This window comes from Dama dama, chromosome 14, assembly GCF_033118175.1.
Source record: "Dama dama isolate Ldn47 chromosome 14, ASM3311817v1, whole genome shotgun sequence".
Classification (NCBI taxonomy): domain Eukaryota; kingdom Metazoa; phylum Chordata; class Mammalia; order Artiodactyla; family Cervidae; genus Dama; species Dama dama.
The window spans coordinates 57579586-57598039 of record NC_083694.1 but is presented as its reverse complement, the minus strand read 5'-3'; the positions used below and the strand labels follow the sequence as shown (position 1 = coordinate 57598039).

Below are 18454 nucleotides of genomic sequence, written 5' to 3'. Positions count from 1 at the left end.
CAAGCTGCCTTTTCAGTGAGAAAGTATTAACTTTTGAAGTGGCTTTTTTACATTTTGACCATTTAGGAAAAAATGGCCTGTAGGTAGTAGATACTTCTCAGAAGGTGTTGATAGAAGAATATGCTGATAGTTCATTTCTAAATCACATCATTAGATATAGCAAAAAATATATAAATTAGATTTTACCTTTTAACAAAGATATTATATCTTTAAATAAGTTAAGAAATTAAGAAGTATTTCTGGTAGATTTTAACAGCTAAAAATTATAAGGATTTAAGCAAAAGAAACACAACACATCCAGTAAAATCTGACAGTGTCCTTGCCTCTTTTTAGTTTGCCACAGGCTTTATTTCTGACTCATTCTCTAATTTTGTCTTTTATTTTCTTTTTCTCTGACAGGCTCCATCTTTCTTGGCTTCCTGGTTCTTACCATAGTTTTGCTAAGTTCTGTTAATAGCTACTATTCGTCTCCAGCCCAGCAAGTCCCCAAAAATCCAGCATTGGAGGCTTTCTTGGTTCATTTTAGCCAACTGAAGGATAAATTTCCAGGCCAGAGTTCCTTTCTGTGGCAGAGAGCACGTAAATTTCTCCAGAAGCACCTCAACACTTCACACCCCAGTGAGCCAGCCACCATCATATTCACAGCAGCCCGAGAGGGAAGAGAGACCCTGAAGTGCCTCAGCCATTATGTTGCGGATGCCTACACATCTGCCCAGAAGGTCTCTGCCATTCAGATTGATGGGGCTGGGAAAACCCTGCAGGACAGTGATCAGGTCAAGCATTTAGTTGACATGGAACTGAGCTCTGGATTTGAGAAGGGCCAGAAGGCAGCTGTGGTCCATCGCTTTGAATCCCTTCCTGCAGGCTCCACCTTGATCTTCTACAAGTATTGTGACTATGAGAACGCTGCCTTTAAAGATGTGGCCCTGGTCCTGACCGTTCTACTGGAGGAGGAAACGTTAGAAGCAAGCGTCAGCCCAAGGGAAACCGAAGAGAAAGTGCGAGATTTTCTCTGGGCGAGGTTTACCAACTCTAACACTCCCAGCTCCTTCAACCAAATGGATTCAGACAAATTGAGTGGGCTGTGGAGCCGTATTTCCCACCTGGTGCTGCCCGTCCAGCCAGTGAGGAGCATAGAAGAATGGGGCTGCTTTGTATAAGCTAAGCACAGAGGTGGTTATGATCGGCATGGGATTATTAAAAAGTCAGTTGAAAAGTCTTTTTATATGGAAGGAGGTTGATGAATGTGGGGAAATGCCTGGAAAGCACAAACAAGCTTATTTTAGAAAAGAAATTTTCATTTTTTACATCCCGTAAAATCTTTCTAATCTAAGCTTGGCAAAGCTAAAAGTTGACCTGACTTTCTTTCCTTGCCTTTCAAGTGAATCAGGTATATACAACTGAGGAATTTTTTCCAGTCCAAAAATAGAGCGACAGAATGATTAAGTGGGAAGATAATCTCACAGTAACTACAGAGTGATTTTTGTTTTCTTGAGACTCTAAGGAGCCTTTTGGATAGTATTTGGACTCAGATTAAAGTAATTACAATTATAAAGCAGTTAAAATTTTTAAAAATTTTCTATTACATGTTAAATATTTTAAAAACTCATTTTAATAACCTAGTTGCAGGACTACATCTTATGCTTTTTTGCACTTTTGAATAGTATGAAAAAGGACAAAAGAATTCAAATACTTATTTACCTAAATACTATATGTAAGGCCCTATGTTTTTCTTCCGTTAATGAACTCTAAGGAAAAAGCAGCCTGTGCTCAAGAAATGTTCTTAAAAATTGGAAACGATGGGGGAACTGCTTATAATCATTGCAAATGAATAAATTGCAACTGGCTATATCTTTGCTTCAATTTTTCTGATATAGAGCAGTGATTTCCAAGCTGTCTACTGGCCCCTCTCCCTTTTGTATCAGAGAAGTTCTGCTTTTGCCATTTTACATATTGAGATCCTACATAAGATTTAGTTGGAATAAAGAGTTCTGCTGATAAGTTTGAAAATCACTGATTAAGGGAAAAGACAGCTTAGAAGATAGGAAATGGGTAGAAAGAAATGAATTAAAACTCATGAGTAGGTAGAAGATGAAGTACAAGTTTATCATAGAGACATGCTATTTATGAAGAATATAAAGACCTACAGATGAATAGCAGAATGTGTAAACTAGTATTTACTAGCATATTTCTATGCTTTTGTTAATTTGTTACTCAGCATTTCTGTCTCTCCTGACGGAATTCTGTATTATCTAAGATGAGTTTGAATGCTTTATGCAGAACTGATTTTAATAACCAATTGAATAGTAGCTTTTTATATGGGTACATTGGCATAACTTTACCATACTGTTTGCTTATTGTACAGTGATGGAACATTATATAATGCAGCTCATTTCTTGACCTTCTAGTTAGAAGTACTAGTAGGTTAACAATTAGAAAAATGCAGAAGCTATTATACTTAGTGAGAGGAAGTAGAAATGGTAGGTAGATTCTAAGAGGTTTTAACAGCTAGTGTTAATTGTTGGATCATGTTCTGTGATTGTAAGAAAGCTCTAGAACAGTGTTTATGGAGACAGTGATTATTGATTTGCATTTCAACCCCTAAAGCAGAAACTTTAGTAAAATGATCTTGACCAAGTGAAGGATCTAACCCATTACATGGCATACCTAGGAACTATCGCCATGAACCTAGAATATTTCAGCTAAGTTTTGACCTTTAAAGTCCAGTGACTAAAGGGTGGAAGGATTTTCAAAAACAGTAAGAAGATATAGGGGTCTTTATTGATGCCTATAGAGAGATAATAAAGATATGGGAGGAAGAAGCCATTGACAGTGTTTGTCACAGGAAAACATATAAATTTGTTCTAACCAAGACCTGACACTGTGCTTAGCGGAGTGTAGGGCCACATACCTAAAGACACTGTTTTCACTGGGGCCTTGGAGAAGGACTCTTCCGCTAGATTTGAGGCGAGACCTTCCTGAACAAAAAGTTAAAACATAGTGTATATAAGATCAATATCAATACAGTATAAAATCAGTAGAAATGAAAGGAAAATCTATATACCATATTAAATTTTTTTTCAATATTTCTAGATATCAGATGCTAGCATTACATCACACAAAACCAGTGGTGCCTTGTAGAACTGATGACTGCTGACCTGTGCTACCTCGGATCTATAAAGAACCAGTGTGGAGTATGCACATGACATCAGTGATGCACATACTATGACTCAGATCATAGACAGAGATCGTTTCTTCATTCAGTTGACTATGGTGTTTCCTCATTTCCTTTCAGTATAATTTAGAAGAACATTTCCAAATGTCACTTTTTTTTTTTTTTTTTTTTTTAACTCTTTGGTCTGTTAAAAACGGCTTCCCTGGTGGCTCAGCTGGTAAAGAATCCACCTGCAATGCGGGAGACCTGGGTTTTATCTATGGGTTGGGAACATCTGGAGAAGGGAACGGCTACCCACTCCAGTATTCTGGCCTGGAGAATTCCATGGACTGTATAGTCCACGGGATCGCAAAGAGTCAGACACGACTGGGCGACTTTCACTCATTCACTCACGTCGTTAAAAAAGTCTCCTCCAATGTATAAGTACTGAAACTGTTGTCAGTTTTCTGGCCACTATTTCAAAAATCATTTTTAAAAGAAGCAGTATGTTAGCTCTGGGTCTTCTCATGAATAAAATGATTATTCTTAAAGCATAAAACTTTATTTTTTAAATGTACAAATAAAATCTATTATATAATGTACTCAAGTTAATTTCTATTCAGTTGTACCTTTTTTTTTTTTTTTACATTTTTCAAGTTTCCAAATTTTCTTTTATGTTCAGCTTTCATTACTGTAATAGATAGTTTGTCTGACTTCGAACAATGACTTGTGGGCGTACGATAACCATGCATGATATCCAAGCATCGCCATTTAATTATTATCACAGAAAATTCTCATTATGTTATACATTAATGTAAGTCACTTCTTTGAGTGATACCAGAGTTCTGAAAGCAACTGGTAGAACTATAGACCATCTCTAGACTTAAGTGTCTTTCCCCATGGGGTAAATTTTGAGTTTCCCAGTTCCCAAGGGTTAGCAGTGAAGTTCTAGAGGATTCATAAAACCAAAGGTAGCAATGCTGTTGTTTTTATTTTGAATTTTTAAATCAACTAAGTAATTTAAATAAATTTCATCTGAAACCTGCCAAGCTTATGTGGTGAGTAAGGTTCAGCAGGCCTGTGACCCACCATCCTCCAGGTGAAGACCCAGGTAAACAGTGTTAGCTGCTGAGGTGGTTTGGTCCCTTTCACAGTTTTTAATTATTTGATGTATATAGGAAGCATAAGGAGCACTGGTGTTAAAACTACAATGAATTCAGCATGTGAAAGTGGTAATTCAGTGAGGTGCTCTTCACTGGGACTGTGTTTGCATACATCTGACCAGTTTTTATGCAGCATAATCAGGTGTCTAGTACTTCAAAACCTAAGCAGAAGATATAATCATTATATCTGATTATCATTTAATGGGAATAAATCTTATATCTATATACAGTTTATTGATAAAGAAGGACTTCCAAATAGGAACCTGACACCTTATTTTTATCATCTGGAAATAAATAATTATAAAAGTAAGACATCTTTATAAAGCCTTCTCTATATCATTTTATAAAAGCAGTTTTTAATCTATTTGTCATTGTTGCATTTGTAATTAAATACTAATCTTCATTTTAATATTTTGTCAATCTGAGCATAATATATTTCACTTTGAAATTTATTTATTGGAAAGTCATAGTGGTTCTGTTTTCTGTTTGTGTTTTTCCAAAATTAAAATACCTGGGACACTATATCACTTGCTCAATGGGACTGTTGATATTTGTCTTTATATGTGTATTATGATTATTGTTAATGATTACAAATACTATAGTCCATAGAAATATGATGAAATGATTATTTTAAAATATTTCTAAGGGTTCTATGAGTTTATGAAATACTGAGGCTTGTGAGTCACATGGGGAATACTTGTTTTGAATAATGCATTTACAAAGAAGATGTTACCAATTCTAGAGAGAACTAACTAAAAATATCTGTGTGAAACAGTTTTCCAGGTGACTTAATTTAAGATATCCCTTATTCCTATTATGTTAAGTTTTAGGGTTTAGGCTTAAAGTAGCTGATGATGGGGGGCCTAAATTTGCCTCATTCAGAGACTGGGCTACTGAAACTTATTTCCAAAATACTGCCCTATCAGATCTGTATATGGCAGTGCTCCTCGACTGGTTTTAAAAATTTACTAACTATTTAAGAGCACTAGCCTTGTCTAAATGGCCTGAGAACACAACTAGTATCCCGTAATCTGTAAATAATTGGTAAAGATACAAATAATTTAGTCTTCAATGCCTTTCTTCCCAAGGTTACATGCTCTGTTTACTTCAGTTTGTTTTGATGGCTTTAAAAATCCGTAGATTGGTTCCTATACTGAGAAATGCTCTCCCACTTTTCCTTATTGAGGCTCTTAAACTAAATTTGTCCTTGGCTAAGAGCAGTCACCTGAACCAGAAAGAACATTTTGGATTTGGGAAGCAGCGGGCTGAGTAGGTAGGAAGATGTGACGCTTGGCACCCCCGCCCACAGCAGTCAGATCCTTGTTCCTGTGCCCACACTGGCCTCTGCCTTCTCAGCCCAAAGCTTCAGGCAGTTGGTTCTGGTTGGTCAGATTACAGGAGATTAAAATCAGTTTGTCATCCCTGTCATAAAAGGAAGCACACATTGACCTTCAAACAACTGCATTTTGCTTTTTTTTCTACTTAACAAACATAAATGGGCTTTGCCCATATTAATGTCAAAATTCTGCGTATTTCCCCTTCTTCCTTATGTAACCATGATTGTGTTTGCATTTGTTTCTCATAGATGTTGACAAATGTGCCTTATTCAAACTAGTTACGTGGTTTTACCAAAAATAAATCTCCTTAATTTTTGTTTATTGTCTAGTTATTGATTCTGTTTCTCAAAATAGCAAGTTTATAGAAATGGGTGTATTGTCATTGATGATGGGAAGGGAAACTGCCCTCATTTGGTAGTAAGTTCAAGAGCCAAAGAATTCTGTGAATGTCAGGTGGCACTTGGCCATCAGTTACTGGCCTCATTGGGCATTCTGCATGTGCTCTTTTTACTTAACAAGGCTTTCTTGAGTAGGAGAGAAACAGGACTTGCCTTAATAAGCAGACCTCTGGGAACTGCTCCTAACCTAGGTGTGCTGATTGGGAATTGTGTTACTCTTAAGGGCAGACATCTTTCAGTGTGTTGGGGTTGGGTGAACTGAGTTTTGAAAATCTGAGATTTATTCTTGCAGTTCAGAATAATAGAAACTCTTGGGAATCAGCATGTCTTAAAATAAGAGCTTTCCATGGAATGGGCTAAAGTCAAAGGATAAGTCAAGCCTGAAGGTAGAGAGCATACGGTTCTCCAAATAGCCACAGTGGGTTTCCAGCAACATGATTTTTTTATTCTTATTCATAAACTCACCACTAGAGGATGTTAACATACTTCTCCAAATACATTGGAACAGACAGGCTTCAGTGCTGTGAAAATTGTTTAATAAGGAAAAGAGGTGCTGTGAATTATTTGGTTACTGTGGAAATTAATTTTAAACAGTATACTATAAAGATGAAGTCTGAAGTTGCATTCTGGATCATGGTATATTTGATACAGAAGCTGACAGTGATTCTTTGCTTGCCCAAACTTTAGTCAGGTTCCTGAATATCTTCTTAGGCCTATCTGTGTACTTCAGAAAATAACGTTTTCACAAGAATCCCAGTTTAACATCTTTCAGTGTTAAACTGAAAGTGTTTCAGTGTTAAACTGACCCTCCACCCTCAATATCTAACCTGGTTCCTCATCCTTCAGCATCCCTTAGCGGTCTGCAACCTTTTTTTGGCACCGGGGACTGATTCCAGGGAAGACAGTTTTTCCACAGACAATGGGTGGGTAGATGGTTTGGGGATGGTTCAAGCACATTACATTTATTGTGGACTTTATTTCTTATCTAATACCACCACTGATCTGACAGGAGGTACGGGTCTGCGGCCTGGAGGTTGGGGACCCCTGCCCTTGGTGATGTCTTATCACCCTGGCCTGCCTTCAGCTAGAAATCTGATAAGTCAGTTTAGCCAGAACCCCTGTTATCCCTGGTGTTTCCTCTCAGTTGTTTTCTATCCCTGCTCCTTGCCTCTAAATTGCTTCTTGCGCAAGGTGTATTTGGAGTTGAACCCAGTTCTGTCTCCACACTGTAACATCCCATTGCAGTGGTCTCTATACCAGCATTAACATCCTGAATGAAGTCTGCCTTATCATTTTTAACATGTGTCATTGAATATTTTTTTCTTTTACAAGTAGCTCCATTGAGCTAAACTAGGGAAGGAACTTAGCTACTGAAGTCCTTAGCTACTTTAAGAAAAGGGAACAAATCCTGTTTCATATATGTGCAGGGTACTCTTTACTGAGGAATCCACCCACATGATATATGAATTTAGGGCCTGCAGAAGGCCTTCATACACACAGATACTACAAATGAGACACAAACTACTTATTTTGACTTGTAGCTGGACACCTTTTAGGAGATCTCTAATTTTCTGATATACAAACCAGTACTTAAAATGAACCCTCAACTTGGTAATGCCTTTTATTATAACACCAAAGATGCCATTTTAAGTTCTCACTTTAACACTTTTTTGTAACTCTGAATATGTAACTCTGTATTTTGTAACTCTGAATTTTGTAACTCTGAAGATGAAATAAATTCAAGGGAACTTAAAAAAAAAAAACAGAGCCATCATCATTGCTAATTATTAGAGACATGCAAATCGTTAACAATTTAATGAGGTACCACTTCACACCAGTCAGAATGGTCATCATCTAAAAAGTCTACAAATAACAAATGCCGCAGAGGGTATGGTCAAAAAGGGAACCCTCCTACACTGTTCGTGAGAATGTAAGTTGGTGCTGTATGATCCTACAATCCCACTCCTGGGCATATACCCAGACAAAACTAAATCAAAAAGACACATGGACCCCTATGTTCATAGCCGCACTATTCACAATAGCCAAGACTTGGAAAGAACCTAAATGTCAGTTAACAGGTGAATGGATAGAGCAGATGTGGTAGATATATACAATGGAGTATTACTCAGCCGTAGAAAAGAATGAAGCATCATTTGCAGAAACATGGATGGACCTAGAGATTATCATACTAAGCTAAGTAAATCAGATGGAGAAAGACAAATACCATATGCTTACCTGTAAAATTTAAAATGACATAATCTAAAAAACAGAAACAGACTCACAAACATAGAATACAGAATTGTGGTTGCCAAGGGGGAGGGGGATGGGGAAGGGGAGGATTGGGAGTTTGGGGTTAGCAGATGCAAGCTGTTATATGTGGGACAGATGAAGAACAAAGTCCTATTATATAGCACAGGGAACAATATTTAATATCCTGTGATAAACTATAATGGAAAAGAATATGAAGAAGAATGTATATATAACTGAATCACTTTGCCACACAGCAGAAATTAACACAATATAAATCAACTCTACCGTCAATAAAATTAGAAAACAAAACACAAAGCCAGGTTCAAGAACAACAGATGCACCTTTGAGGATCAGAAATTGTAAAAAAAAAAAAAAAAAAAGTGATAAGTGGGGCTGAAGCCACAGGCCTGCTGGGTCCTGCATCCAGTCAGGCAGAGGCTTCTGGGTGCTTAGAACCAAGTGCCCCATGTGAGGCCCACCAGTTTAGTTATTATCAACAAGACAGCTAATAGGCAAGCCCTGCAAAATTGGTATTGTTATCCACAAAATTCAGTAATTCTTTGTTTCAAGCAGCTTTTTAAGAAAACATCTCGTTTGAATGCATCTTATAAGTGTACTGCAAGTCAGTTTCATAATTTCTTATATTCCATGTAGTTTGTCTGGAGAAAGTTAATTTAAAAAGGCCCCACTATCTTTCTGATTATAGCCAGTAGTTTCATTACTTGATGTGGGGCTATAATTACTCATCAGACACATTACTGAACAGTGTGAACAAAAACTATACACTCCTGGTTACTAAATCGCCATCCTGGTCTGTTGTCAGCAATATTGCATGACCATTTTATCAATTTTTCATTCATTTATTTATGAGTTTCACAGAGATGGTAAGCCACATGTAGAATATTCCCCAGGTAAAATCTAGAGCAAATGGTTTTTAGAAGAATGTCAATATGTTTGCTGGAAACTAGAGAAAAAGTAACAAAAACTTCAACAATTACATTTGATTTGAAAATTTTATACAGCAGCAATCAGAATGAACAGGAGCTGGGACTTCCCTGGTGGTCCAGTGATTAAGAATCTGCCTTCCAATGCAGGTAACATGGGTTCAATCCCTGGTTGGGGAACCAGAATCCCACATGCCACGAGACAGCTAAGCCAGCACACCACAACTACTGAGTTCTTGCGCTCTGGAGCCCCCATGCCACGACTAGAGAGAACCCGGAACACTGCCAGGGAAGATCCCACCTGCCGCAACTAACGACCCAACACAGCCAAGTAAGTAAACGTCTAAAAACGTACACAGGAGCCACAATAGAGGAGCTGGTGCCATTTTTTAAAAAATTTATATTCTTGGTAGGTACAGGAAGAAAAACTATTCTCCCTCTTTCTTTAATTAAAGAATATCGCCCTCAATAATTACTCCATGTGAACTCGAGGTAATAGTCTTTCTATGGAGCTGTCTTTAAACTTCATGCCTGAATTAGCAAATTTAAACAAAGAAGGAAAGTACCTTTTAGAATAGCCAACAGTTCAGTGGGTTTTATTTAGTGATGAAAGTCTGGGGCAGAAGTACCAAGTAGTTAGCCATTCCAATTACAAAACAAAAAACAAAAAACCCACAAAAAACCCAGCATAGATACAATGTATATTTCTTCAATCAGATTTTTACCATAATGCTTCCTGAGTGAGATCAGAAATCCTCAGAAATTTCTCAGAAAGCAAGAGGAAGCAGAAGCACAGATGACTTCACCATCAGTCCACCATGATGTTAAAACCACTAACAGTTCTTTTCATATGACCAAAAGTCCCCTTGTATTACTAAATGAGTATTATTTAATATTAGTTAGCATTTATATCAGACCTCTACCACTTCTTGGCCTTTTGGCTAAGATCAAGTGTATTATATTGTACTTCTGTTCATCATATACTTTGTCTTTTATTATATCTGATTCCTAGCTGTTTTATATATAGTTTTGGAATTATTTCCTTCCCATAATACTTCAATGTAGCAAAGCTGACATCTTATTTTTAACACATCTGTACAAGATGTGAAAAATTCCTAGTAAGTCTAAAAAAAAAAAAAAAAAAAAAGACTCTTGACCTAAATGGAAATAAATACCTGTTATCCAACTTCATACTTCTAGCTGCATGACAGGCCAATAAGCTGAGAGATAAGCTGTTGGGGCAAGGAACAGTGACTTTATTCCCGAAGCCAGCACACTAAGATGAGGAACTCATATGGCAAAGAACTATCTTACCTGAGTTAGAACTCAGGCTTCTTTTATACTAAAAAGGGAGGGCGTAAAGTCAAGCACTTCCTGGTTCCCATCAGCCTCTGGAGGGAATGTGTTGATTTCTTCCTCCCTGCAGTCATTCACATGTGGACCTGGTCAGGATGATTCCTCTGAGCTAAACAAAGTTGTTTTAGCTTAATGCTCATTACCTGGAAGGCAAGGTTCCCAGAGTTGGACCATTATGTGTATTTAAGCTTATAGGCAACTCCCCTTCGTGATTAGCTTATAAGAGAACACAAAGGTTGTTCCCTACTACATACCTAAAAATTAAATGTAGTTTTTAAAGACTAGGTTGTTAACTAATAGTACCCCAAATAATCATAGGAAGATAGAATATTAGAATTATGATATCTAATCTCTTACCTGCTTTGAATTACTTACATTTTTCCCAGGTTTACTGAGGTACAATTGACAAATAAAAATATATATATTTCAAGTGTACAACATGATAATTTGATATATGTATATTGTGAAATGATCACCACAATCAAATTAATTAACATATTCATGACCTTACATAGTCACCTTTTTTGTGTTAAAAACACTCAAGATTTACTCTTTTGGCAAATTTCAAGTATACAATGCAGCGTAAGCTACAGTCACCATACTGTATTCGATTTCCAGAACTTACATCTTATCGCTGAAAGTTTGTACCTTTTGACTAACATCTCCTCACTATTATTTACATTTTAATAAGTGATGTTTATCTTAAAAAGAATGTAATGTTATTCTCCTAAAGGTTTAGTTCAGTTGCTAAGTCGTGTCCAACCTTGTAACCCCATGGACTATAGCCTGCCAGGCTTCTCTGTCTATGGGATTTCCCAGACAAGAGTACGAGAGTGGCTTGCCATTCCCGGGAATCTTCCCAACCCAGGGACTGAACCTGCGTTTTCTGCTTGGTAGGTGGATCCTTTCTCCTGCACCACCTGGGAAGCCCCTTAGTTCCCTATGTGTATGTGTGTGTTAGTTGCACTGTTGTGTCCAATTCTTTGTGACCCTGTGGACTATAGCCCACCAGGCTCCTCCATCCATGGGATTTTCCAGGCAAGAATACTGGAGTGGGTTTCCATTTCCAGCTGCACCCCGTGCAGTGGAAGTGTGGAATCCTAACCACTGGACTGCTAGGGAAACCCAAAGAGCATGCATGTGTATTTTGTTTTGCTGCATCACACAGCATGAGGGATCCTAGTTCTCTAAACAGGGATCAAATCTGTGTCCCCTGCAGTGGAATCACAGATTTTTAATCACTGGACCACCAGGGAAGTACTCCCTGCCAAATGGTTTCTAATGGTTGATGGAAGAAATTTTCACATATTGAGCTTTGAGGAAGTCATTCTAGCTTGTACATGGTTTGGCTTGAACTTTATGCCAGTTAGGATATTCTGTCTGTGGTCCATCACACGTATATTTTACAGCTGCTCTAACCATTAAAGAAAAGGGTGTGCTGTTCAGAAGTAAAGAATGTCTGTTTTGAAGACAGAGATAAATGCCCCCCTTCCTGGGACATCAGTGTGAGTACTCCTTTGATGATAAGGCTCGCTTCCTGGCGCCAAGGTCATACTGACTCACTGGATGTGCTAATCTGTCTTTTTTTTTTTTTTTTTTAACTTGAAGGAATGCACCCCTGTCATGTTTGATGTTCTTTGTTCTGATAAGATATAAAACTGCTGAAAACTATGCTTCTCTGGAGTAATTCCCAGAGCTACTGAGAAGCTGTTTCCTGGGCTATAGTTCTCAGTTTGGCTTGAATAAAACTCCCCTCTATTTTCAGATGGGTTATTGATTATTTGCATTGACAGTACATTGAGGTAAGGGTGATTATGTGAGCTCTGACTGCCCTCTATCCCTAGGACTCTGATCCTCACAATGGTATTGACTCTTTGAGTCAATAATTATGTATTTAATAATTATGTATTTAATAATTATGTATTTAAATAAATTAAATTTATTTTAAAAAATTACTGAGGACTACCCTGGTGGTCCAGTGGCTAAGACTCTGCGCTCCCAATGCAGGAGGCCCAGGTTCAATCTCTGGTCAGGCAGCTAGATCCCACATGCCACAATGAAAACCAGGTGCAGCCAAATAAGTATTTTAAAAATTACTGTATTGCATTTGGGAAAGTTGCTAAGAGAACAGATCTTAAAATCTCATCACAAGAAACAACAAATGTGTCACCATATGTGGTAATGGACATTAAATTTATTGCAGTGATAATTTTGCAATATATATAGATATTAAATTATGTTGTACACCTAAAACTAATACAATGTTATATGTCAATTATATCTCAGATACATAGGTAAATAAATAAATCCACTATTGAACTAATGCCACTGAATTGTATACCTCGAAATGTTTAAAACTGTAAATTTTACATTATAGATAATTTACCACAACAGAAAGCAATTAAAAAAATATTTATTTGAACCTCTCTGGGTGTCCCTAACGGGGGAGAATCTTTTAGCCATTAACCTAGAAGTTTTCTTATCAGGGCTGTATAGTTGGAGAAGTCCTGAGACTACAGGAAGAATAAAACTGAAATCCAGAGGCAGGAGACTTAAGCCCAAAACCTGAGAACACCAGAAAACTCCTGACTACAAGGAACTTTAAGTAATAAGTGACTGTCCAAAAGCCTCCATACCTACACTGAAACCAACCACCACACAAGAGCCACTAAGTTTTAGAGCAAGACATACCACGCAAATTCTCCAGCAACGCAGGAACATAGCCCTGAACATCAACATACAGGCTGCCCAAGGTCACACCTAACACATAGACCCATCTCAAAACTCATTACTGGGCACTCCATTGCTCTCCAAAGAGAAGAAATCAAGCTCCACGCACCAGAACACTGACGCAAGCTTCCCTAACCAGGAAATCTCGACAAGCCAATCGTCTAACCCCACCCACTGGGTTAATCCTCCACAACAAAAAGAAACCACAGACCTCCAGAATACAGAAAGCCCACTCCAGATACAGCAATCTAAACAAGATGAAAAGGCAAAGAAATACCCAACAGGTAAAGGAACATGAAAAATGCCCACCAAGTCAAACAAAAGAGGAGGAGATAGGGAATCTACCTGAAAAAGAATTTAGAATAATGATAATAAAAATGATCCAAAATCTTGAAAACAAAATGGAGTTACAGATAAATAGCCTGGAAACAAAGATTGAAAAGATTCAAGAACTGTTTAATAAAGACCTAGAAGAAATAAAAAAGAGTCAATTACAAATGAATAATGCAATGAATGAGATCAAAAACACTTTGGAGGGAACCAAGAGTAGAATAACGGAGGCAGAAGATAGGATAAGTGAGGTAGAAGATAAAATGGTGGAAATAAATGAAGCAGAGAGGAAAAAAGAAAAAAGGATCAAAAGAAATGAGGACAACCTCAGGGACCTCTGGGACACTGTGAAACGCCCCAACATTCGAATCATAGGAGTTCCAGAAGAAGAAGACAAAAAGAAAGGCCATGAGAAAATACTCGAGGAGATAATAGCTGAAAACTTCCCTAAAATGGGGAAGGAAATAGCCACCCAAATCCAAGAAACCCAGAGAGTCCCAAACAGGATAAACCCAAGGCGAAACATCCCAAGACACATATTAATCAAATTAACAAAGATCAAACACAAAGAACAAATATTAAAAGCAGCAAGGGAAAAACAACAAATAACACACAAAGGGATTCCCATAAGGATAACAGCTGATCTATCAATAGAAACCCTCCAGGCCAGAAGGGAATGGCAGGACGTACTGAAAGTAATGAAAGAGAATAACCTACAACCTAGATTACTGTATCCAGCAAGGATCTCATTCAGATATGAAGGAGAATTCAAAAGCTTTACAGATAAGCAAAAGCTGAGAGAATTCAGCACCACCAAACCAGCTCTTCAACAAATGCTAAAGGATCTTCTCTAGACAGGAAATGCAGAAAGGTTGTATAAACGTGAACCCAAAACAACAAAGTAAATGGCAACGGGACCACACCTATCAATAATTACCCTAAATGTAAATGGGTTGAATGCCCCAACCAAAAGACAAAGATTGGCTGAATGGATACAAAAACAAGACCCCTATATATGCTGTCTACAAGAGACCCACCTCAAAACAAGAGACACATACAGACTAAAAGTGAAGGGCTGGAAAAAAATATTTCATGCAAACGGAGACCAAAAGAAAGCAGGAGTCGCAATACTCATATCAGATAAAATAGACTTTCAAATAAAGGAAGTGAAAAGAGACAAAGAAGGACACTACATAATGATCAAAGGATCAATCAAAAAAGAAGATATAACAATTATAAATATATATGCACCCAACAGGAGCACCGCAATATGTACAGCAAACACTAACAAGTATGAAAGAGGAAATTAATAGTAACACAATAATAGTGGGAGACTTTAATACCCCACTCACAACTATGGATAGATCAACTAAACAGAAAATTAACAAGGAAACACAAACCTTAAATGACACAATGGACCAGCTAGACCTAATTGATATCTATAGGACATTTCACCCCAAAACAATCAACTTCACCTTTTTCTCAAGTGCACATGGAACATTCTCCAGAATAGATCACATCCTGGGCCATAAATCTGGTCTTGGAAAATTCAAAAAAATTGAAATCATTCCAGTCATCTTTTCTGACCACAGTGCAGTAAGATTAGATCTCAATTACAGGGAAAAAATTGTTAAAACTTCAAACATATGGAGGCTAAATAACACGCTTCTGAATAACCAACAAATCATAGAAGAAATCAAAAAAGAAATCAAAATATGTATAGAAATGAATGAAAATGAAAACACAACAACCCAAAACCTATGGGACACTGTAAAAGCAGTGCTAAGGGGAAGGTTCATAGCATTACAGGCTTACATCAAGAAACAGGAAAAAAACCAATTAAATAACCTAACTCTACACCTAAAGCAATTAGAGAAGGAAGAAATGAAGAACCCCAGAGTTAGCAGAAGGAAAGAAATCTTAAAAATCAGGGCAGAAATAAATGCAAAAGAAACCAAAGAGACCATAGCAAAAATCAACAAAGCTAAAAGCTGGTTTTTTGAAAAAATAAACAAAATTGACAAACCATTAGCAAGACTCATTAAGAAACAAAGAGAGAAAAACCAAATTAACAAAATTAGAAATGAAAATGGAGAGATCACAACAGACAACACTGAAATACAAAGGATCATAAGAGACTACTACCAGCAGCTCTATGCCAATAAAATGGACAACTTGGATGAAATGGACAAATTCTTAGAAAAGTATAACTTTCCAAAACTGAACCAGGAAGAAATAGAAGATCTTAACAGACCCATCACAAGTAAGGAAATCGAAACTGTCATCAAAAATCTTCCAGCAAACAAAAGCCCAGGACCAGATGGCTTCACAGCTGAATTCTACCAAAAATTTAGAGAAGAGCTAACACCTATCTTACTCAAACTCTTCCAGAAAATTGCAGAAGAAGGTAAACTTCCAAACTCATTCTATGAGGCCACCATCACCCTAATTCCAAAACCAGACAAAGATGCCACAAAAAAAGAAAACTACAGGCCAATATCACTGATGAACATAGATGCAAAAATCCTTAACAAAATTCTAGCAAACAGAATCCAACAACATATTAAAAAAATCATACACCATGACCAAGTGGGCTTTATCCCAGGAATGCAAGGATTCTTTAATATCCGCAAATCAATCAATGTAATACACCACATTAACAAATTGAAAGATAAAAACCATATGATTATCTCAATAGATGCAGAGAAAGCCTTTGACAAAATTCAACACTCATTTATGATTAAAACTCTCCAAAAAGCAGGAATAGAAGGAACATACCTCAACATAATAAAAGCTATATATGACAAACCCACAGCAAGCATCACCCTCAATGGTGAAAAATTGAAGGCATTTCCCCTGAAATCAGGAACAAGACAAGGGTGCCCACTCTCACCACTACTATTCAACATAGTGTTGGAAGTGCTGGCCACAGCAATCAGAGCAGAAAAAGAAGTAAAAGGAATCCAGATAGGAAAAGAAGAAGTAAAACTCTCACTGTTTGCAGATGACATGATCCTCTACATAGAAAACCCTAAAGACTCTACCAGAAAATTACTAGAGCTAATCAATGAATATAGTAAAGTTGCAGGATATAAAATTAACACACAGAAATCCCTTGCATTCCTATATACTAACAATGAAAAAACAGACAGAGAAATTAAGGAAACAATACCATTCACCATTGCAACAAAAAGAATAAAATACTTAGGAGTATATCTACCTAAAGAAACAAAGGACCTATACATAGAAAACTATAAAACACTGATGAAAGAAATCAAAGAGGACACAAACAGTTGGAGAAACATACTGTGTTCATGGATTGGAAGAATTAATATTGTCAAAATGGCTATTCTACCTAAAGCAGTCTATAGATTCAATGCAATCCCTATCAAGCTACCAACGGTATTTTTCACAGAACTAGACCAAAGAATTTCACAATTTGTATGGAAATACAAAAAACCTCGAATAGCCAAAGTAATCTTGAGAAAGAAGAATGGAGCTGGAGGAATCAACCTGCCTGACTTCAGACTCTACTACAAAGCCACAGTCATCAAGACAGTATGGTACTGGCACAAAGACAGAAATATAGATCAATGGAACAGAATAGAAAGCCCAGAGATAAATCCACGAACCTATGGACACCTTATCTTTGACAAAGGAGGCAAGGATATACAATGGAAAAAAGACAACCTCTTTAACAAGTGGTGCTGGGAAAACTGGTCAACCACTTGTAAAAGAATGAAACTAGAACACTTTCTAACACCATACACAAAAATAAACTCAAAATGGATTAAAGATCTAAATGTAAGACCAGAAACTATAAAACTCCTAGAGGAGAACATAGGCAAAACACTCTCCGACATAAATCAAAGCAAGATCCTCTATGACCCACCTCCCAGAATATTGGAAATAAAAGCAAAACTAAACAAATGGGACCTAATGAAACTTAAAAGCTTTTGCACTACAAAGGAAACTATAAGTAAGGTGAAAAGACAGCCCTCAGATTGGGAGAAAATAATAGCAAATGAAGAAACAGACAAAGGATTAATCTCAAAAATATACAAGCAACTCCTGAAGCTCAATTCCAGAAAAATAAATGACCCAATCAAAAAATGGGCCAAAGAACTAAACAGACATTTCTCCAAAGAAGACATACAGATGGCTAACAAACACATGAAAAGATGCTCAACATCACTCATTATTAGAGAAATGCAAATCAAAACCACAATGAGGTACCATTACACACCAGTCAGGATGGCTGCTATCCAAAAGTCTACAAGCAATAAATGCTGGAGAGGGTGTGGAGAAAAGGGAACCCTCTTACACTGTTGGTGGGAATGCAAACTAGTACAGCCGCTATGGAAAACAGTGTGGAGATTTCTTAAAAAACTGGAAATAGAACTGCCATATGACCCAGCAATCCCACTTCTGGGCATACACACTGAGGAAACCAGATCTGAAAGAGACACGTGCACCCCAATGTTCATCGCAGCACTGTTTATAATAGCCAGGACATGGAAGCAACCTAGATGCCCATCAGCGGATGAATGGATAAGGAAGCTGTGGTACATATACACCATGGAATATTACTCAGCCATTAAAAAGAATTCATTTGAACCAGTCCTAATGAGATGGATGAAGCTGGAGCCCCTTATACAGAGTGAAGTAAGCCAGAAAGATAAAGAACATTACAGCATACTGACACATGTATATGGAATTTAGAAAGGTGATAACGATAACCCTATATGCAGAACAGAAAAAGAGACACAGAAATACAGAACAGACTTTTGAA

The 18454-nt window shown here is 37.2% G+C and overlaps 1 protein-coding gene across 5 annotated transcripts in view; it reads left to right on the top strand.

Moving 5' to 3' along the window:
- LOC133069352 (torsin-1A-interacting protein 2-like) overlaps positions 1 to 5970 on the top strand; it is a 48237-nt gene extending 42267 nt beyond the window's left edge. For all 5 annotated transcript variants that reach the window (XM_061160838.1, XM_061160836.1, XM_061160840.1 and 2 more), the window contains one exon: positions 400 to 5970. In XM_061160838.1, coding sequence (XP_061016821.1) covers positions 400 to 1160 — 761 coding nt within the window. In that variant the 3' untranslated portion in view covers positions 1161 to 5970. The remainder of the gene's footprint in view (positions 1 to 399) is intronic.
- The last annotated feature ends 12484 nt before the right edge of the window (positions 5971 to 18454 follow it).